Source organism: Rhea americana, unplaced genomic scaffold (assembly GCF_003343005.1).
Source record: "Rhea americana isolate MKP2758 unplaced genomic scaffold, rheAme1 scaffold_10, whole genome shotgun sequence".
In the NCBI taxonomy this organism is placed as follows: domain Eukaryota; kingdom Metazoa; phylum Chordata; class Aves; order Rheiformes; family Rheidae; genus Rhea; species Rhea americana.
The window spans coordinates 6595348-6618654 of record NW_028185039.1 but is presented as its reverse complement, the minus strand read 5'-3'; the positions used below and the strand labels follow the sequence as shown (position 1 = coordinate 6618654).

The following is a 23307-nucleotide window of genomic DNA, read 5'->3' as shown; positions in this document are numbered from 1 at the left end:
TATTTTAACGTAGCATAATTTTTCTCACTATGTTAGTCATTCAGTGTTAACAAAAGTATCTTACTAGTTTTTGTCTATTCACAAGACAGCAAATTATTAACCTCAAAATGAAGTTAGAAATCAAAGGCTTAAATAGGACCTAATTAAACATTAAACTGTTGAGTCATTCTGTTCCGTGATTAAAGAATAGCCAGATAACAAGTATCAATTTTTGCAGATTGATAGGCTAATCGAGATCTTTGTAAAGATCTCAATGAAACATGACATGAATATATCCGTTTGCATATATCCTTCAGTAACTGTTGCATTGTTGAACAGTTTTATGGCAGTACATACAGTTTCCACCAGTAGCTACACTAAACACAGCCATATTACACCAAAGTCATCTCAAAAATCATTGAAATGATACTCCCTTAAAATTTCAATCCTACTAGGAACATCAGTTTCTGTATGTCAGGATCAGACTAGCAGCATAAAACAAAATGAGATACTATGTAACGGAGCACATACATAAAAGAAGTACCACATAAGATTGCCAGTTTATTTTCATTAGCTTTTCTAACCGACTGTGACTTGGGGTGCCTTCTGCAGTACTACCCAGAGCTATTCAGTACAGACTACCTGTTCAGGACAGAAATGGTTGCTTGTAGCTGTGCCAGCCATCCCAGGCAGCCAGAAGAGCTGCCTGCTTAACCTGGGCCTGGCAAGTATGGATTTTTTTCAAACATTGATTTCTGAAAAAAATCTTACCTTTTATTTTGAGTAACAGGTTAATTTACATATAACTGCCATAACTACTTAAGGTTTTGTTCATGCATACTTAAAATATGATATTGCTATCTATGCATCCTATAGGCAGGCCCAGAGCACAAACACATTAGTAGATGTATAAAAGTGTGTCGGGACAGTGGGAACTTCTCAGTCCTACCAAAACAATCAACGTTCTATCACAAAGTAGTAAATTGTGGTCAAATTATGTCTACTACCTCTCTAAACTGGTTTAGGCATTTTAAGAATCATGAAATCAAATATGTTTCTTAAGAAATCTAGCATTTTCGATCCAGTATATCATCTATATAAAGGGCCAAATCTCCCTCCCCAGCTGCTCCCAAATTTCAAAAAATACTTTTTTCCAAAAAGAAAAATGTGAGCCCTGTGTCAATTTGTCAGCTAGTCCTGGAATCAACCATTTAATTAAAAAGCAATGAGAGAAAAGTTCAGCCTTTAGCAAGGTCAATCAGTAAGCGTATGATTTCCCAAAATCAGACCACTTCACTAATACAGCAGTTTACCACTCCAAATGCCAACAGTGAGATACAAGATGGTATTTGAATTTTATTTCTACCCAAAAGAATAGACGCTTCTTTAACAGAAATCCTTTGGGTTACACTGTTATGGGAGAATTCTTTTTTCTAAAATAAAAACTAAATGAGTGTGAATATTGATTTCTACCATAAATTATTTATAGTGTCTTCATGTAAGGATATTTTATATAGTACAATGAGAAAAAACAGACTTTTCATGCAGAAAATGTCTCTCCAGCAGTCAGCATGCTCTGAAGTATTTAATATTTAGTTTTCTCCACTTTTAAAAAGAATATTGAGTGTATTTCGTATTAGCAGCCCCTCAAAAAGCTGTAGAGCAAAGAAGATTAAAATTTGCTGATRTATTTATAAAAAAAAATTCAAAGAAAAAAAACATATTGATTGGTACAGAACAAAAGAAATATGTAGGTAAAATAATTTTGAGGTTTTAGTTTTATTTCCATAATTAGGTTTTCCTGATTCCTGATCTCCGCAGATCCCTGAAAGGAGATTTATTAATCCAGGCCTCTTGATAATTTACTATCACCATCGCAATAAGAAATATACTTAGAAAATTATTTTCATATTTTCATTTTTATACTAGAAGGCTACTAAAACACATAAAAGCAGCATGCAATGTTATATAACTGCAACATTTTTCTTTCTTTATCTAGCAATTGTTCAAATAACACAATGTATAAATTACTTYATTTTCCCCCATCACGCAATGTAAAATGGTTGAAATCTCACTTTGAAAATCAAGAGTAATGTAGAATTTAAGCATATATACTATATCATTCAAAAATCAAACCMAGTAAGCATTGATGAAAGCAATCCTTAACTCCAAATTATTAATATTTAAATTTAATTTATTTAAGGATTTTTATTTCCAAAGCTTTTCCCCTTTAATAAATGCATTCTAATTATGAACCACCAGAGAGACATAATTTTTTCTACTAACTCTATTTGAAGCCATTGGATATCAAAGCTTAATACTAAGAAATATTATCTAACCGACTACTCCAAAGGCAAAAACTGGAAGTTTTACTTCCTCCTCTAACTACCTAAATAACAGCTCATCATGGCATTGATCAAGTCTGGCAATCTCATCTGATAACAGATAGTTTCTATGAGCTACTGAAATCCATGAAGTACACAAGCACTTCTGATTTCAGTGCAACTTAAACATGTACTTAAATTTTAGGACATCATGAAGTGCTTTGCTGAATCAGGACACAAAAACACACAAGTCTACTAATATGAAAGGACTTTCTTCCCTCAGATTATCCAAAGTGACATTCTTTTTGAATCCTCCTCTTTCAAGCAGTCTACATTCCTGTTATTATTGTCCATTTACCAGCTAAACAGAAATTGGTACACTTCCTATTTTAAAATACGTATTTTCAAACAGTGGCAGAACATTTACCATTTGAACAGTGCCAGTACATTTACCATTAGAATTGCATTTGCTATCATAGCAATAAAATTAATGTCAGGCATATGCACACAACTTGTAAATTAAGTCCTTTAAACTATAACATGATTCTTCATGTCAGTCCAGAATTACCAGTAGTACTATTATTAATATGATGATCTAGGACATTTATTAGATCAATAATGAAGTTAAGAAAAGAAGCAACAGAGATCTGAAGGAGAAGCAGRAAATTTCAAATCTAAGTACAGCAACTAGTCTTAGCTCTTGTTTCTGTCAGTGTAGAATCGCTCATCTGTGAGTTAACAGTATCTCACATCTTCACTGGATCGTAATAGTAAAATACACACTATGTGCAAACATCGGACAATAAGCACTAAATTTTGAACTACATTCTCTGTTGCAAATTTGACTAATTAATGGCAAACACAGGTATCTTCTTAGAAAGGCAGAAATTTCTCTATTACATATGTGAATAACCTTAATAAAAATGATGTAGCATCCCCTAAAAAAACATGTGTGTCCAGATTCTCCATCAAAATGATAAAAGCACTGAAAAGTGTGCTAGATAATGAAAGAACCTAAAAGCACTTTATATACTTCCTTTTCAGATGACTGACAATCAGTTAAGGGGTAAATGGATACAGTTTCAAAACACTTGACAAAAGTAAAGAAAAAAAAATCAAGTTTCCTTTCTCAAACAGCTATCCCATCAACTCATTCACTTCTCTCCTTTTTTTCTGCCCTATAGCAGCTCTCTCCCATACAGAAGTATTTCCACGTAAGTTAACAAGAAAATCTTCAACCCAGAACTGTATCTTAGATACTTAGAGATATATGAACACTTTCTTCCACTCAAACAATGGAACACAATTGAAAGAAAGGCAGCAGGGGAGCTCTTACAAGAATATTCATATAAATGCAGTGGCCTAGTGACCTCTGTCTCTAAGCCAGAACAGACTAATGCAACACAAAACATAGCTCCCCTCAGGGGCACCTTACTGCTGAACCCACAAACGCAAAGCATAATGCAAAGCAGCACTGCTTCCTCCACCTGTGTGTGGTGGAATGACTTGAAGCCTTTTCTCTTCCTTCTCACCAAATGCAGGAGGGCTTCCTTAAAGAACCTTAGTCCTCTCATTCTCTTCCTCCAAACATGTTCTGTTATCTCTTTCCAAGGTAAGTTTAGCAACTTCATCACCAGGTCTAAAAAGCAGCTTTAAGAGTGCACTCATCTCTGAAAAGACCAGTCCTGCTGGCCCAAAATGGTAGATATGTTGAAACAACAGAGGTTACACATCCATGGCATAATATGAAAAGCTTAAGAGTAAAAATATTAAAGTTAGAACTGTAATTTGAATGGCTTCATATACATACACACAGTCAGACAATTCTTTACTTGATAAAATTTTGAAAAAAAAAAACTAACAGCTGTTAGGAGCATAGGACACACAAGCAATATTCTGTCCTTTTCATTTATTTGCAATAAAATCTTTACTTTCTATAGCTTTTAATTCTAAAAGGCAGTTACCCTGAAGACTGCCTATAACTTCAGCACCTTCAGGAATGTGCAAACACACCAAATGCTGATAAAAAGTAGCTACATTGACTGGGAAAAGAACCCAGAATATCTGCACTATTCATACAAAGGCAGTGTTTCTACTGACTTAAGCGGGAGAAAGATGAAGTCCTTGGTGAATGGAACATGCAGAATTACAAGACATCTTCCAGAAATTTGAAGGAAACATTTAGGATATGTACATGCATGTATGCATACATACATACAAATATATATATGTACTGCATACACATTGCCTTTTATATGTGCATAGATACAGATATCTTTTAAGATATATGAAATATATTTACAAATGTATTAAATAACTACATACACAAAATAATCTACAATTTAGCTAAGTCACAGATAGATGAGAGGGATTTAAATTATTAATCTAGCATTTGGGCATGAAACAAGATTTATTGCTGTAACTGAAAATGGCTAAAGAAACAGTTCACAGACTTTGGCTGCACAGGCTAAAAATGATGAATGAGGCTGCACTCAGCATTTTCTCCTAGACAGAATACTTATTTTAGATTTCAGTATTGTTCTTCTGATGAAGCTGAGAAGTCATGGCAAAGTCACTCTTCTAATCTTAAAAAAGTGCTGTGTATTCTTTTAATATGAGGTATCTGATGTTATAAAGGAAAGCAAAGGATACCATGCAGTCAAGTCAGCACTCAGTGGAAAGGTATCTGTCTACAATTTCTACACATTTAGACAATCACTGAATTAACATCTTTAGTAGAAGCAAAGAACCATTTCTATTTTGATACATCCTCTATTGGGACCATACCCTTGTAATAGGATACTTAATTAGCTGTTTAGTCAGTTCCTAAAATTCACTCTTTAGGTGTTATAATCTTCCTAATGCATAAGCAGCAGCTGAGCTTAAAGACACTGCAACATTCAAAAAAAAAGAAAAAAAAGAAAAAAAAGAAAAAAAAAAAAACTATAGGTCTAATAAAAACTCATGCATTATTACTTTACCCTTAATCTGAAAGCAACATTTCAAGAAGGGAGGCACAAACACACTATCAAGAATGAAAGGTTTGGAAATTAAATGTAATAAAATTGCTTCATCTTAAGTGAAGAAATTTTTTTTTTATATAAAAGCATAAAGGGATCCCTTTGCAATCAAGTGTTATGATCATAGGAAGCTTCTCTTCAGGAGCTTTAGGTGTGGCCAACATAACTCAGTACTCTCTAGACTTAGAGGTGCTCATGGGAGCAAACCAGTCCTTTAGACATCAGGAATTTAGCAGGATGGGAGTACTCGCAACAGAGACTTAAACCATGATGACAGAAGTATCAGCATCCAGAGTACCTTGAGGCTAGCTAAGAGGCAAAGATATAGTTCATGTAAGAAAAGTCATGGTCAGAAATTACATGTGTTGTTATATACATCTGCATAGAAAATATTCAGTAAACCAAAAACCAGGCTGATACAAGAGGAGCACGCTTAAGATTACAGGACAAACAATTCAAGTGTTAAAGATGTAGTTTAACTTCGTAAATGGTACATAAAGTGAACTGCAGTTTAAAAAAAACAATTAAAAAWTTATGATGAATAACTTTACTAAGACGACATTTCCCTTATCGGCATAACAGGACAGAACAAATACCACTTTCTCCATTTTCTTTTTTCACTCTTTTTCACAAAATCAATGAAGGACGAATATATATTTTTGTAAGTAGTCCAAGAATATTGACAATAATTTGCTAGTAGCACTGAAAGATCATTCATAGAAAATATATAGCATAGAAACTAGTAAATAAGAAACTTGATATTTGCAGTTTTATAAGTTTTATTGTTATCATTTCCTGTCAAATTCCACACATTAGTAATTAACTATTCTGATTTGATTCAGAACAACACCTACGTCAAATTATCTTTTTCATTGCTTTACAATAGCTCTACCTTGCTACTTTCAAATGTTTAAACTCAGATCCTGAATGTAAAACTTATCAACCTGAAAGCCAAATACACTCTTTGCAATCAAAAGATTACTTGTCAAAAGTAGAACTCTTTCCTCTTCCTTGTTCACTTTCTACTAATTTGTGACTATATTTGTGACAGTTTTCTGTACATTAGAGTTACATTTCTCAAATGTTAAAGCTAGCTCCTAGGCCTAGATACATAAATTTGTTGAAAGATCAAAAACAAACTGTAAGATCAATTGTCCTGACTTAACACAAACAAGTGAAAGGTAAAAAGCATAAAAACATGATAATTAGAATAATTAATAATATTATTCTTAATCTATTGTTTTATGATTGTTAAATACTTCACATTTTACTACTGATGAAACTATATCAGCAATAATTAGCATCTGATTTTCTCATGTTTTAAAATTCTCATTCAGTTGAAATACTGCTTTCTTTCTGCATTTTGTCTGTGTCAAGCTTTAGCTTTGCATTTGAACATGATCGCCCTGATTTCTACTGTTGTAGGCAGGAAAATTAAGAGCATCCTATGTTTTTTTTCTAAGTGACTGTCCTTTGGGCAAATTCCTTCATCAGTCCTCCAATACTTTGCATAGTAGCCTACTGGATGCTATTTTGTGACTTTCTGCACCATTGGTTCCAAATCATTCCATAGAACATGGTGCCCTCTTTGTGGTCTTGGAGGTTCCCTAAATCTGAGGCACTTAACTGAACCACAAACTCAGTGCAGGCATCAAGGGAGGTGTTGGTTATAGTAAAGCCTTTTTTTAGTGCCACTAACATTTAGAAGAGGCATATGATCTTAATTAGCATCACAGTGCCAAGCACAGTGTATTGAAGATGTGTAGTGAATAACATCATTGAGGTACAGACCTGAAGAAAATAAAAGCACATATCATTTGCTAGAACTTATAAAATAGTCATTTTTTAGCCATTACAAAATGGAGGAATACGTTTTATCAACATGCTATTCAGGAACCTAACAATACTACAGATTTGCATAGGCTATCAAAATTATAGTCTGACCTAAACTAAGTAGAGATGCTTTTGCTGGTAGAATTTAGCTACAAAAACTGTTCTTCAGGCACAGATTTAAGATCATATTGATTAATCTGGAAACAGAAAGACAGCTGCAATTCTATTAAAAACAGTGTCAGAGAGAAATAATTTCTGCCAAAATCTATCAGGATATCTACAAGAAAACATGTTTTGGTAGCACTACAAAAGTTTTTTTAAAAAAAGAAATGAAAAAGTATTGACAATATCTCTTTCAATGTTTACTACCACACATTTTAACTGGTAAGATTCTGTGCAGTACCTTCATCCTAAACTCCAAAGTCTATATAAATTCCAAGAAAGATAGATATTCCCACACGTATTATTTAATTTTACACTGAAATTTTCAAACTCTCCATTACTTCAGCTTCCTCTAGTATGGCGAGGTATGTCATCTCAAGGCCATTAACCCATCTCAGGCAGTCAGAGTGTAATGTTTTTGAAGAGGCTACTATTTCTGCTACATCTGGAGGGTAGATGTTCATGCAGCATGATCTATCTTATTGCACAAAAAGATACGATAATCCTAAATGCCATACAKACCACAACATGACATCAATAATGGCATCATTTAAAGGACAAGAATTTGCCTACATAATGTGCTGTGAAATAAGCTCGTGTGTGATATATTGAGGTAAATCCTTGGAAACCTGACGTAAAAACACCATTATGTGATTTGCAGTAGGTTTCCAGAAGCATAACTACTGATCAACGTCAAGTACACAACTGGCATGTGTGTCCTCACTGTCCACTTCAGGAAGCAAGATGGATAGCATCCATTTATACTCTTAAAAACAGTTACTTTTTCTAACCATCTGATATGAGACAAAGTGATTGCAGTTTTATGTATGATTAAGGCAGAATTTCAGCACAGATAAAGCACTGAATGAAAGTGCAATGCAAATTTTCTAATGAGTTGCTCAATTGTTAAAAGTTTTATGTTTCAGCTGTACCAGTGATAATTCAGTCAGTATTTAAAATAATTAAGGATTGAAGAATATCAAAAAGCTCAAAAAGATTTTCATTATTTACTAAAGTGGCTGATACTCCAGCACTTCAAAAATGAAAATCAGTTATGTAACATAGAAGAAAATACATTATTTCTATTATAAAATTATCCAGTAGAAAAGGAATTAAAAAGTGTAGAATCTTCTACTACATGGAAAAGTAGGAAAACTTTCATAAGCACTTTCATTTGGTAACTTACAGCCAGTCAGCAAATATATTAACTCTGGACCTCATTTATGTCAAGTAAAGAGACCCATAGATTTTATTGATAAATTCCATATAAACCTATATCACCTCTCTCTATTCCAAATTATGTACATTACTTCTTACTTTCTGTCATGCGTGCCAAGCTCACCTACTCATTTTAATGGGAGTATTGGAAAAAATATTTGAATTCAGATCTTTAAACATTTAAACCTTTAAACATTCACAATCATTATTCACTTAAATCTGAATGCTATTGAGGAATTTATAAACATGATCTTTTCCTTTTTTTTTTTTTTTTTTTTAATATTACCTCATACAAATTAGCAATAGTGATTTTCATTCCCTACAAAGTTGCAAGAAAAATTAAATTAGAACGATTCTGACATTTTATCAATGCAAGTATTAATGTGGTCATAAGTCGAATATGTCATAAAGATAGGAAATACGAAGATCTTTTGGCAAGTACTTTACTCATTATTTCAGCCTCCTTTTAATCATTAAAACTGTTCACCATGATTATTATTTTTAAAATATTTGAGACAAGAACCAACAATACTAAGGCACATAAATGAAAAGAACAAAAAGGATAAAATTCAAGATAGACGGAAACAAATTCAATTAACATTAGGAATGATGATTTAAGTACTCAGTGGCTTAGCATGTAAGTTTGTCATAAGCATGATTTGAATATCAAATATTTTACTTGTGTTAATTTTTTTTTTCAGGTTGTTCCTTGACTGCAAAGATGAATTACTCTGATTACATTTCTTCTCAGTCCTTACAGGATATACGAAGCATATTGTAGATTTTTTTGCCTTTGATTTAAGCGCTTAAACATTTTAAAGTTTCAGTGATTAAGGATTACATAACCTTTGTTGCTAGTGACGCTCTCTCTTTTAGTGTCTTTAAAGTACTAATAAGTGTTTTATTGTTTCTAATTTGTCTAAAGCTACAACAGATAACTAGCCCGAGCCTTCAGAATGCTAAGTTACTTTTTCTTATTCAGAATTTTTTTAAAATAAAAATAACCCAAAACTTGGCATTTTACTGTTATTCTTTACAGATTAATAGTGGAATGCTAACAAATTAACATCAAAGCAAATAATCAAGCACTGATATGCTGTCTTCTTGACTAATACATATCAATCAGTTGTGGAATCATAAAATGGTATGTACATATATACGTATGTACGTGCGTGCGTACACACAGTTTTTTCAAAAACAGCATCTAACATCCACACAGTTCCCCCAAATAATGTAAAATTTTAAAAATTGTCCAGAAATGTTTTAAGCCTTAGCCAATGTGTGTTTAAGGAAAACAGCATCTTAGTAAAAGAGAAAAGGAATTAAAGAACTCGTTAGACAATAAAATTAAAAGATCAGAATGACAACTACATGGCAGCTACTCTTAATTACTTGTTAATATATACTACTTTCACTGAAATATCTGGACTGAGTAATTAAAAAAAATTCAGATCATTTCAGTCTACACAGTGGATCATCTATATAAGTGAGAAAACAATAAACTGATTGCTTAAGTGTATTAAATTGAAAATCTATTGTAGCAACTGATAAAAACTGTTTTGATGAAATAGCAGTGAAATGAATAGCTTAGTGAATTACAAAATAAAGGAATAAAAATGAATAGTTATCAAGGCTGTAACACTATTAAAAATTAATCAATCAATCAGAAGCTGGGATAGAGGGGATAAGACACTAAAAGAAAAAAAAAATAAAAGAAAGACTGGAGTAGAGATTCCATCTTATATATACAGTACAGTACTTTTGCCTACTGTGTGTACTGTCTACAGCATATTTGTCTACTGTAGATGTTATCAATATATCATTTAATGAACAATTTTCTTATTGCAAGAGTCAGGGTAATATTACATATAAGCCTGCAGTTGATGATGAGAAATTCTGTATAAAAATAAGTATTGCCTAGCAAGTGTTAAAAAAAAATTATGATAACCATCACTTTCTTCTGTGTGTAGGCAATTTTTTTTTTTTAACCCCTCCTCAATCTTTACTGATATTACATATTCTTTTAGGTACCTTGTTTCCGATGGCCTTTTTTGGTGGAAAGTTAAAAGTCCTCACTTGCTGGTATTTATTCTGTAATTTATGATGCAGGCTTCTGAACTCTGCATATCTTCGATACACATTCCATTCATCATCCTTTATCCTAATATAAACCTGCCAAACAATAGACAAAGAAAGAAATAATTTAATGAAAATTTGTTGAATTAATTTTGTCTCCTTTACTCTTTAAAGCTCACAGAGTAACACCTTCACCTTTAAGATGCAATGGTACCAGGAGTTTCAAGATCATGTATCCACAGATACATCTGTTTGTACATTTACTGTTTCTGTTCAAGAGGTCATTAATCTAATTCTCTGCTTCCTTTCCTATCCTCCTTTCATTCTTTTTTATTATTATATCATCAAGATAAACTTAGCTTGCTCATCATAACAAGATTCTGGGACAACAGTGGTAGCGCTTTTTGTTACCATGGTTTCCAGCATATTCTATTGGCTGGGGGGAGGAACCTTGAGTACCACTATAAAATTAATTTCTATGTACTCAATACGGTTTTGCAACTTTTTAAATTGGCTCTGTAGCATCAGAATTGGAAAACATACTTCTATCCAGAGCCAAATTTTGAATCTTAATTTACTTTCCAAAAAAGTATATTTGTAAAATTAACTAGAAATGTTATTGTTTAGAAAATAAAAACTGTTCATTCTTACTGCTTCTATAGGGCATTAAGTATAATTTAACACAGCTGTAGACTTTGCAATTCTGGTGGGTTTTGCCACAATTATTTCATGAGCATATTACCATTTATATGATAAATATTCATAATCTCTAGGAAAATTTCATGTAAAAGCAACATACTCACAGAATGCTAAGATTTCATGCATTGCTAGGGAAAAATCTTTCCTCACATTTTTAAATTCACAGTTTAGAAGAACAGAGAAAGAGCATGGCTCAGAAACAACAAACCAAGTAGCAAAACTCAAGGTCTGGAATTTTTGATTGCATGGTCTTTTTCTTGGCATTTTCAGTAATAACTCATTCTCTTCCCCCCCCCCCTTTTCCTTTTTAAAAGTGCTAGTGATGTCAGTATTTTGCATCATGAGTTAAGTTGGACTGGAATGAATGGCACAACAATGCCTCAGTTCTCCAGCCAAAAGCAGTAAATTACATCGCAAGCTGAGTACCAGGAGAATGCTTATCTAAAAAAGCAATGCCAGTGACCATTACACAGAGYGGGCAATACAATTGTATTTTCCTGAGTACTAGAACTAATGACATTTGGATTTCAACATGGTTGATTCCAACTCTGAATTGAAGCTTTTTTTGCTGAGACAGTTATTAGGTCTTTCTCCTCTAGATTTGCTGAGTCCTAGAAAAAAAGCAAACTTTTGCTAAGGACTCAATATTTGAGAGGAGATCCAGTGATGCCTAGTGAATGCTTTCTCCCACAAAACTAGTTTATACAGCCTTTCTTTGGTTGGAGCTCGTTAAGAATTCCTCCTATCTCTATAGACATCTGTTCATAAAAATGATAGGCAAGTAATTATATTGGAGATACCTAATTCTCCATCTAGTATGTTTGAAATTGTCCAATCGGTCTAAGGACCTTGTAGTTGGAGTAAAAGTTTTCAATGAAAAAAAACTTGTAATTTGCTCGTGAAGCCTCTGACAAATCCAGAATTAGGTTCCAAGCTCAGTGGTCCTTCCTATATCACCGGTCGTTTGTTCACAGCCACATGAGAACAGCCACTGTATTATCTTTTACATACCATGGAGAAATGACAAGAGGAAACCAATTTATCATTTTAATATTAAGTTTTATTTTTTAATAAAGAGTATTTCTTCACAACAATTATGACTTGGTCTAAATTGTAAACTAGAGCTGTAATCAAGAAAACCAGAGAATCTGCAAAACAGTAGATTTATCAGAATTAAAACTGGCCATGCAGAGCATAATCGGCACTCTACTTAATTTCCTCTGTTTCTAGCAAAATAGCTTTTAATATCAAAGCTTAATTATTCAAAAAACATACTAGTAATCAAGAGATTTTTTTAAAAAATCCTTATTTTGATGAAAAACTGAAACTCAAAGGCATGAACAAATACAAAAGCCCATTACTCTGGTCACAAAAGCATTCCACCACTCTGTAATTACCTAGGTAGGAATCAAAGAAAGCAAGTTTGTAGCAGACTCTCCTCCACTCCTATCCCACTCACATCAGTTCTTCCAGCTATTCCAGTACAATTTCAAATGTAGACAAACTGCATAATTTATTTGGGTGGGGGGAAGAYAGTGGAGTGTACAGAGTCTATACTGCAAGAAGGTCAAAGGGAAGCAGATTCTGAAATAAGAGATATGCAGGGAAAACAGATATATMGATTTTTAGAACAGGATTTCTGAAGAAAGAAAATGACAATAGGGAGTAAAATGTGGGGGATTGGGAAAAACCGGTGTGGGAGATAAGGAATGAATCACAGGATGTGACAAAAGATGTAGGCTAGGCTGCAGGTGATATTCAAATCAGCTAAGGAGAATTTGTCAGGCACGAAGGAGGAGACGAGGTGAGTAATGATGGGAAGTTCGATGAATGCTAAACTGTACTAAAAATTCCCTTCATTGAACTAGTTTAAAATCAGCCTCTTGTCTATGCTTGTCTTGAATTACCACACTGTACCTTAGAGGAACATTACTTCCTACTACAGAAAAAAAATCTAAACAAAGTTATGGAACAGTATTTTACCATGACATTCTAGAAAGTTTAAAGGACAATGCTCAGGGTCATTCCTTGATCAATTTAGAAATCAATTTCAAATCGCTACATTTCCTTCCAAATGCCCATGTTTTCCTAAAATGATCCATTTCCTAAACTAATTAAGTAATATTCAAGGCAAAGAACCCATTTACAGAGCAAAATAAAATCACTCTCAGAATGGTTATTTCATTGTAGGCAAAAAAAAAAAAATCACTTTAGTATCTTCTTGTACATCAAAAAAAACAAGTAAGTTTTGTTTGTGATTTAGGAGCGGTTTCCAATTAAGCCTCCCATACAAAGACTGACTAGTGACCTCTCTTTGCAGCTATAATTTACAACAGCTGACAGGAAAAAAAAAWTATTTTCCTCATCACAAACATGACTGAAGTCAAAGATTTGAAGACAAAAAGCTAAAACAGCTAATAATTTAAGAATAGCTTGTTTTTCAGTAAACTACCTGACAACTTGATTACTGAAATGACTAAAAACTTCTGAGAACTAATTTGAAAGTACTAGATTAACGGCTATACTGAAATTCATGAGCCTTAGTCTCATGTTACTGTTTTATGAACCAAAAGCCTCTCTAGTAGGTTAAGGAATCTTTAAGAACTACTAAGTCAAAATGCTGTTAACAGATACTGGTAACAGATTAGTAACTAATGACACGGTTTCTCACCACTTACAAACTCGAGGAAAAGAAAGAACAAAGGTCAAAATTCCAACTTTCTCCAGACCCCTATGTGCCCTGACTGATTAAATTATTATAATCCAATCATTTCATCAGAGCTGTAGAAGTTTAATACAGGTAGGTTTCCTTCTGGATGCATACATTTATTTTACATTTGTTTTGTGTGTGTGTGTCTCTCTAGCAAAATAGGTAGGAAACAACACTGAATGGGATACTACAAAGGATCATCTTCTGTTGCACAGACATGCATGGTTACAGGGATGCCAGATTAAGCATCAGGTAGGAATTTCCCTAAACAAAGTTATTTCTGAATCTTCCTTAGAAATATGGCTCACATTTCCTTACACGATGATCTGAAGACATAACAAAAAAAGCAGATTCTAGCCAGAGAAATCTGTATAGATAGGAGCTCCAAAAATACAAAACTCCTAGAGTTAAAGTCCGTGTCAATTGTTCTCCCATTCCAGCAGCAAGAAAAATGTCACAGAGGAGAGAATAATGCTTATGGGAAGGTATGCATCAAGCTCTGCCATACTACACAGAAAATTCAATAGCAAAAAAACACAAGAGAACTCCAAGAGCAGAACACTTCAAAGGCCACAAAGGATACTGAGAAAGTCTGAAGAGAATCAATCCTGTACTGCTCAAGGTCACAGTTTTCCTTAGACACAAAAAAAGAAAAAATGTGACATGCAATATAAGGAATGCAAAAGAGCTCACCTACATTAATGAAGCTGCTGTAACATTTGCTACAACTACTATGTCTTTTCTGCCTAACACTAGGAAGTGCCTGACTATACATCATAAAAAAGTGAAGAAGTGACATTAGAGTTGCTTTTTTTTTTCCTTCCTCCTCTCATTTTTTTTTTTTTTTATGATGTATAGTCAGGCACTATATGTATAGTCACTTCTTCACTATTATCTTTCTTATTTCTTTTTCCTCTCTACTAAAGCTGGACATTCTGGACATTCTACTGTTCGTTACATATGCTTTTCAAATCAATGCCCAAGACTGTGATGACCATCAGAAAAATCTGCAACTGGACCCAAATCATCATGAAAATAAAAATACACTCAGGAAACCAGCACCATTTTCTTAATATGAATTCAGCTGAGCTATTTCCATGGATTCATGAAAGTTTTCCTTTGAATTTAATTAATACTTCAAATAATTGAAGTATTGCTGGCCCACAGTTTTATCTTTACATTTTAATATGCACTACAGTAAGAAAGAGGAAAGTAAACAACAAATTACTAGGGATACCTCCATTTCTGCTAGAGTTTCATTCTCGGTAAAAAAGGCTATGAAATGTTTTTGTAAGATGAGATGTAATTTTGGTCAGCTAGAGAAACATCTGCTCAGATAAAGCAGATTAAGATAAAAGCAGATGAGAAAATAATCAAACCTGCCCATCAAAACAGAACACATATCTTAAGTGTATTGCTAGCCTCAGCATAGTAAACCATTGAATGAATGACAGTCCTTAAATGGATTTTATGCCGTTCTTCTAGAACTAAATTTGAACCCTGTTTGCCAGAAGGATAGAGGAAGTGATTGCACCAGGAGGGAGATGTTATAATTAATTCTTAATTAAAACATCTTAATTCTGTCTTTTTGCTTTCCCAGGCAGCATAAAATAGTTCAGACCAAACAACCCTTTGGCTTCCATTATTGATACACTTGTTCTGTTACCTTGTTGGGTAAGAAAAGCCAATAGAAACAATGCAAGAAGATGATACAGAGGAAGCTGAAACTGCAAGCATTTCAGCACTTCCTCTTACAGGCAGGATCCACCAATGAAACCAAACATCTCCTTTACCTCTTGCCTTTCAAACAGTCAACCTAACTATATATTGTATTAGATACAATAAAACAATAATAATTCCATGCCAGGTGAAAACTGCAAAAAATTAATGTGTTTAATGTCTAAAATCATCTTTTAAAATATTTTAACCCTATTGTAAGTTACTTGTGTTGCAAGAGAGAAAACAAATGACAAAAAAATCCTCGTATCTCTTACTAACCTTAACAACAGCGGAAAACGGCTTTTCATTCTTAAACAACTACACTATTAAATAGCATCATAAAAAGATATCCTCTTTTGCCACAACTGTGGGTAGGGAACATCAAGCAAAAACATAATCTTCCAACAGTCGAGTTCATAATTACAGAAAGCTGAAGGTAGTAACAGGAGACAAGAACTCATCTGCATTAAAAGCTTTCTTCAACTACCTATCCTCGTTTACCACTTTCATCACCTCCACTATAAGCTTCCCATAGTAAATTGATAAGAAAATCACGAATAAAATTGTCAAAGAAATTTAAGAGGCAAGAATTTCAGTGCTCTGAACTATAAAGCAAAATTCTCACTCATAACATTAGAATTAGAATTAACAACAATACAATTTCTCTACTGATTCTCTAAGAGGATTACTGAGTTTATGCATGTCTTCATTTGCAAGAAGTATACTGTGTAGTTTATTTGAGGGCACACAAAGTATTGTATTTAGATAGATAGGCATATAGCTTAATATATATGTAAGAGTCAAGAATTGCTATAAAATTAATCTAAAACATATGACTGTTTTTAGATTTGTGTATTAAGTGTTGCAATATTATCTTAAGAATTAATCTCAATTGTTCTTATATCATTAAGCCAAATTTTCACAAACACTGTATTTATGTACATAGAAAAATTAAATTATGGTGTTAATAAATGAACTGTTCATCATAAATCCTTCCTGGGGAAGGGTAAAGTGTTTCTGGATGGTTAGTTGGGTTTATACATTTTGTTCCTTCATTATAAGCACAATTCCTAGCAACACCAAACTACACAAATATAAAGACCATAAAGCTATGGATAAGACTACCAGCAGATTTTGTTTAGACAGCACCACGATGTAACAGCTGCAGAAACAAATCTTTCTGGTGTTATACACATCATAGAAAATGGAAATRTTCGTAAAAATAAATATCTAGTGAAACAATTCCCAGGTAGTTCTAACTTAATATTAATAAATTAACCTAACCGCACTTCTGTAGATTTTTATTAACATAATCCAAGAAAGATTACAGAACAGTCTTTCTGCGGAAGGGGGAGTATTCATTCATTTTAATGGGAGGCGCAGACGTTCTAGGATTAGCTTCTCTTTATTACTTTTTCCTGTTTTCCATATGTTGGTTTACAATGATGATAATGATAATAATGCCATTATTTAAACTCTGATCAAAATCATTGAGCAAGTATTCTCCATGCAATATACATGATTTCAACAGTGATGCTTCAGGGACTAGCAACTGAGCTCCTGGAAGATGGTTTATGCTAAGGAAACTGTTGACTATATCAGCACAAATCTGCAAAACAAAGGAATCCTCCCAGCATAGAAGGACTTATCTGAAGTATTGAGGCTAGTGAGGTGGTCTGAAATTAGTGCTTGCTAATTTATGCTGAGAAAGTAGACAAACAGTAATCATAACTTGAATATTAGAAGTACGTTTTCAGAAACTGTCTTCCTGGTTTACATAATACACCAGCAAATGGCTCAGGAATCTTTTTGATGTCCATCCCAGGAAGAACATCAACTTTTGTTTCCTCTCAGATTGCAGTTCTGCACTTTAAACTAGCTCTTTGCCAGAATATCAAGTCCAGCAACTAGAGATTACTTGTAGGGGCTAACTCTATTTCACAGTTCTAAAAGCAGGTGAGAGGAAAGCTACGAAAAGTAAATGTTATGAGTTAGATGACTGTTAATATATAGCATGTAAGATTGCAGAAGATGAAAATAGAAAAACGAGTAATAAGCTACATTTTCAAATAATTAAGTTCTATAACAAAGAACAGACAACCATTTTATACACTGGTGATTTGTTTTCTTACATTCCCTGATATTTTCTTTCTATAATCTCAAACAATTAAGCAAAGCAAATAAATCATACAGTTTTCTAGAAATAAGGTATAATAGAATTTCATTTCATAGTAGAGCTATTTTATAGTTTAAATACGACCATTATTCTTTCACTATTGCCTCAAATATTTAATTGAAAGCAGTCACTATTTCTACATTATCTAAGAATACAGAATTTCTTTCTTTGCTTAGTAATTATTTGACTGTTCTCCTTTTAACTATGATCTTATCACAATCAAGTGTTTATGGCAGACTTACAAAGGCATAAACTAATCAGCCCTTTAAGAGCACACAGCCCAAAATCTTCTACAGTGCATTTTGATGTAGATAGGATATAAACCATTATACTAATTTTTGTTATTTTGTCATGTACTAACAAAATTCTCAACGGCTTTGATTGAACTTTTTCTCTGTCTATAAATACTGCTGAATTCCTCAGTTGTAAAAACTCTTAAAATTAACTGTTCTTCCTTAACCTCAATATACATCCTGATTATTCAGGAACCCCAAATAAACAAGACTTTGGTTAAAATTAAAGAAAATTATTTTCAGGAGACTGGAATATACAAATTTTTCCTCTCTACTTCATAGTGTGCTTTTCTGAGTGTAGTGATAAATTTCAATCTGTTTAGGAAGCTTTTATCAAAATGACTTCTGCACTCAAAACACGCAAGAAACCAAAGGTATGAAACTGAAGGGGAAAATATAGAACAAAAAAGGAATTAGCAGCTACATTTCTTGACTGTTTGGAATATAAATTGAAAGCGAATTCTCTAAAGTTTCCTCAGAGTGTTAGAAAAGAACCAAAATGCAAATTATATTTTGACACAGCTGTAAGAGTCCATTTATAGTTAAGTTCCCCCTTTGAAAGTAATAAAATTTAAGAATTTCTGCAGTAATTATACAAGTGTAATGAAAAAAACAAAACAAACTTTTTAGCTGTAATACAAGCAGGTTTTTGTTTCCCTTTCTAATGTACACTCACCAGAGAGATATGATCAACTAGAGGGAGCAAGCTTTTATCTCAACAAAACTCTATTTTTAATTGCACAGATACCATAAACATTATTAAACATAGTAAATAAACTAAAATGTATTATCTTCAATTTTTTAGTAAGATAGCTCATAAAAATGAGTAATACAATATCAAATATGTGAGAGAATGCACAACCAAACATGAACTTTAAAAAAATGGCAACATTGTTCTACTAAACAGAAAAATGCTTTTTAAGTCTATCCAACTCAATTACCTACATACAATTTACACTCACTGTGTATCTATAGCCATAGTTCACCTGTTACTCAACAGATTAGCACTAAAGTTCCTGGACAATACAAAAACAAAAGCAGCATGCCTCTTTTTAAAAATACTTTATATTAGCATAAAACCTTTCAAATGATCACATAATTAGCTCTCTTTGACAGTGAAATATTACTTATAATACCCAAAAATGCTTAGTACTATTTCACAAATATGTGCTTTGAACTGATACAGTCATTGTAATGCATTATAAACACTACATTGAAAGAACGCTCTGCAGAACGGAAAATAAGTATAGTGACAGAAGTGACACCATTTTTCTCCAAATAGAAAATTCTAGGTGCTTTTACCAGCGGAAGGAGGGAAGATTCCTCACCAGCCAGCATGTAAATCAGATAACTTATTTATTCTGTCTTCCAATTCTTCTTCCAATGATACTGTTCAAGTCCCCATATCGAACAGGAACTCTCAAATACTGGATGCAAGTTATGTCCTCATCTTTGTATTATGTATCCAAACAAATGAAATGCAAATTCTATTTTTGTTTTCCTAGCATTTACTGAATCTAGATTAGCAATTCTATAAGCTCTTCTGTCTATCAACTTTAAACCCTTATGGCTTCCTTTAGAAAAAGGAAATAATCAAAAAAGCTCACAGGGACCAAAATGAGACACATACTCAGCTCCCATTATGAAAACTGTGGGGCATGCATCCTGTTGGCTTATGTAACCTCAAGCCACTCTCTTTCAGAAAGCCATAAGCCATATCTTTCTCCCAAATTCTTTTAATCATTCCAGGCCATTTTCTTCTCTATTCACCCTAAGCTGCTCTGAGTTGGTGCATTATTATAACCCTCTACTCTTCTTTCTTCTTTTCACCCTGCTTAGTGCCACAGCTACTAAAGCAAGCTAGCTGCTTATATTTCAGGGAAATGGAATTCAAGTTTGGACTGAACTTTTGTGATTCTTTGCCTATCTTTAAAGTATTTTAACTGTTAGTTCATTGTTTTCCACTGTTAAGATTTCCGCTTTGATGAAACACTATTCGTAACACCAGTATAGTATATAGTAAGCATATAGTAAGCATTAACAGTCATGTCTGGCCAGAAGAACAGATCCCAGGCTGCACTTTCATTGCTTCACATCTCACCCAGAGTATTTGCTGGTTATTCTCTTATATCCTTAGTTGACTATCTCATCCCCCAAACCTCTTACTATCAGATACCATTCTCCTCCATCACGCTGATGTTTCGTCTTTGTGAAAATCATCCTCTCTGCCTAAGCAGGAGCATTCAAGTACTGTGAATTCACCAGTATTTGAAGATACTCTTTCAGAGTAAGTTGATAGGAAAAATAAAACATCATTTTAAATAACATAGAAAGAAACATTATGAGAAGAGAGATTAGTCAATCTATGTTAAACTGCTGAGAGGGACAGAAATGGAAATGTTACTTAAAAATATTTATTGATAATAATTTTAGAAGGCTTCTTATTCACATCAGAATAGCAATACCCTTGTCTGATTAACATGCTTTATCTTTAACCTTATTTTGCACAGCTTAAAATGTTTATTATTCTGCAAAAAAGAAGAATTTGCAAGTAACCATTTTGATACTGGTATCACTTCAGAATTACAAAATCTCAGCTTCATTATCTTAAGTGTCAACCATTAGTAATTATAGCAACAAAACATATGACTAATGACATTTGCTGTACACTTTTCAGGAAAGTGGAATCAATATGTATGCAACAAATATGACACTCTACACTGGAGAAATATCTTTAAATAATATTATTTCAATAATCACCTTCCTTCACTGTTGCTGAAGAAAGTCGCAACTAACTATCACCATCTAGAGGTAAAGTATAAGTGCAAAATGTTTTTTTTAAAATCTGATCTGGATTCTGTCTTTATCCCTATGAATATACAAGACAAAAAATTATATTCTTGTCTAGTAGCCTGATTGAGCAACATCTGACTATAGGATTCACAAAAAAGATGAGCAGCAAACTGCACAAATCTCAAAGAGTCATCATCAGAAAAAACCTAGATGAGCCACCTGGAGAAGACAGAATGTTTGTAAGAGAAGAGTGGACTTTTCTCAGCATGACTCTGATTTTAATAAGAAGCCTAACATGCAAATTTTCTGTTCCTAACCATTGCTTTGTATACATATTGCTCAGTTTCATATATGGCTAGGTCTTCTAAAGCTCATAAACTGCTTCCTTATTAATAGCTGCCACAAACTTTGTAAGACAGTAAACCTCTAATGTTTCTTATTTTCATCTCACATTAGATAACTGCAGTTGTTTTTGTAAGTTATTGCTAGAAAAAACTGCTATGACAATCTAGTCTGATCTCCTGTCACTGCCCAGATAATTTCTTCCAGCAATGCTTTCATAATCCCTATGATTGGTTCATAACAAGGATATCAAGTACTTCATCAGCACTAGTGAATGACAAGATAATATTCAAGATATAAACCAAAGCAAAATATATCAAACCGAGTATAAATAAGAAAACTGTGCCTTTGGAAACTTTAGAATGAGCCTACAATGCATACAAGATAAATAAGAAGAAATTCTTATAAGAAATTTATTCTATTTATTCTTCTCTAATAGAAGAAAAAGATTTCCTCGTCATACTTCTTTCTTCCATTTCAGGACTATATTTTACTTTCTTATCATTACAAAGCTTTGTCATGGTAACTCATCTTTGGTTAATCCCAAATCATGACCTTCAAGTTTCTTCAACTGTATTATTATTGCAAGATGCATCGATTTCAACATGAAAAACATTCTTCAGTGAATTATGAAAGGTATTTTATCCAGTACATAAATGTGAACAAAAGAATGTACACATTGAGCCTGAAAAAGGGCTTATCTCCTTAATGTTCCATCTCTGAATGGCCAACCATGGATACATAAGGAAGAGCCTTGGATGTGGAGAGAACAACTTCCACAACTGCTTTGAATCTACAGGCTACTAGTTTCAACGGATACTCTAACTTGTGTATTGAAACACATAGATAAAAGTATGTTCCATTCTTTCTACTTTTTTTCCCTCATGCTTTTCATGATTTGAAGGACTGCTACTGTTCCGCTCTCCTTTTTCTTTTTTGCTGTCTGAGAATTCCTACTACGCTCAAGTGGAAGAGATGCCGTATTTTCAACATTTTTCATCCATACGTGCATTATTTCCAGTTCTGTTTTACTTTTTGCAGAGTAGGGGATTAGAACCACATACAAACAAGCCTGGCCTTAAACATGACATAATGTTCTGGTTTTTTACAGTCTTCCTAATAATTTCTAACAATTTGCTCTTCTAGACTTCCTCAACCCCTTTTTAATTACTTTAATTGGTGAACGTAGCTACTTAGAAATCTTCTGGTATCCAAGTGAAGTAATCTATCACAGTTTTCAACTATTTTGTGCTTGAATTCCTGGTGAATAGCACGTGAAGGTTATTCTTTATTTATTCAACAACCTCTTCTACTGATACCTCAATTTAAGACAGGCATTCTGACAATTCTCCAGTTCTCCAGAGGGACAGTCAAAAACGAGAATCCCCTGAACATTTCCATGAAAAGAGACTTAAAAAAAAAAAAAAAAAGCCTCTAATTTTTCTATTACTATTTTCTGTTTACTGAGACTTCCTTTTAGAGCTTAAATATTTGTCCTACTGACAAGTGGCCTCTTTCTGACAAACATAGAAAAGCATCATTTGAATTTACGCCTTTTGGCGTTTTTGCATAAACTTTTCCTTGTTTTGTCACTAGTTTTAAATTTTTCCTCTTTTTTTTTTTAAATAAGTTCTTCTGTTTCCATCCTTCCTTCAGAGATTACTTATTTTTTTTCTGAAGAATTTTTTCTGCTTCTAATAATTTCCATTACTTGCCACTTAGCCATCCTCGTCTGCTTCTGCTCTTTCCTCATCCTTTTTTTTTTTTTTTTTTTTTTTTATAGGTTATGCATTTGCTCAGAGCAATAGCTGAATTTTTAAATAGTCTCCATGATGCCTGCAAACTAACTTAGCTGTTTCTTTGAGCTCTTCTTTCAGCCAGTTTCCTCACTTTTTGTCATTCTCTTTTTTATTTCCCCTGAAATTAAATGGACGTTCCCCAATTTAAATTGCACTTTAAAATT

At 33.2% G+C, this 23307-nt stretch overlaps 1 protein-coding gene across 4 annotated transcripts in view; it reads right to left on the bottom strand.

Moving 5' to 3' along the window:
* Window positions 1-23307, bottom strand: part of SNX29 (sorting nexin 29) — a 138017-nt gene that overhangs the window by 41014 nt on the left and 73696 nt on the right. For all 4 annotated transcript variants that reach the window (XM_085302838.1, XM_085302830.1, XM_085302822.1 and 1 more), the window contains one exon: window positions 10568-10708. In XM_085302838.1, the coding sequence (XP_085158964.1) occupies window positions 10568-10708 (141 nt within the window). The remainder of the gene's footprint in view (window positions 1-10567; window positions 10709-23307) is intronic.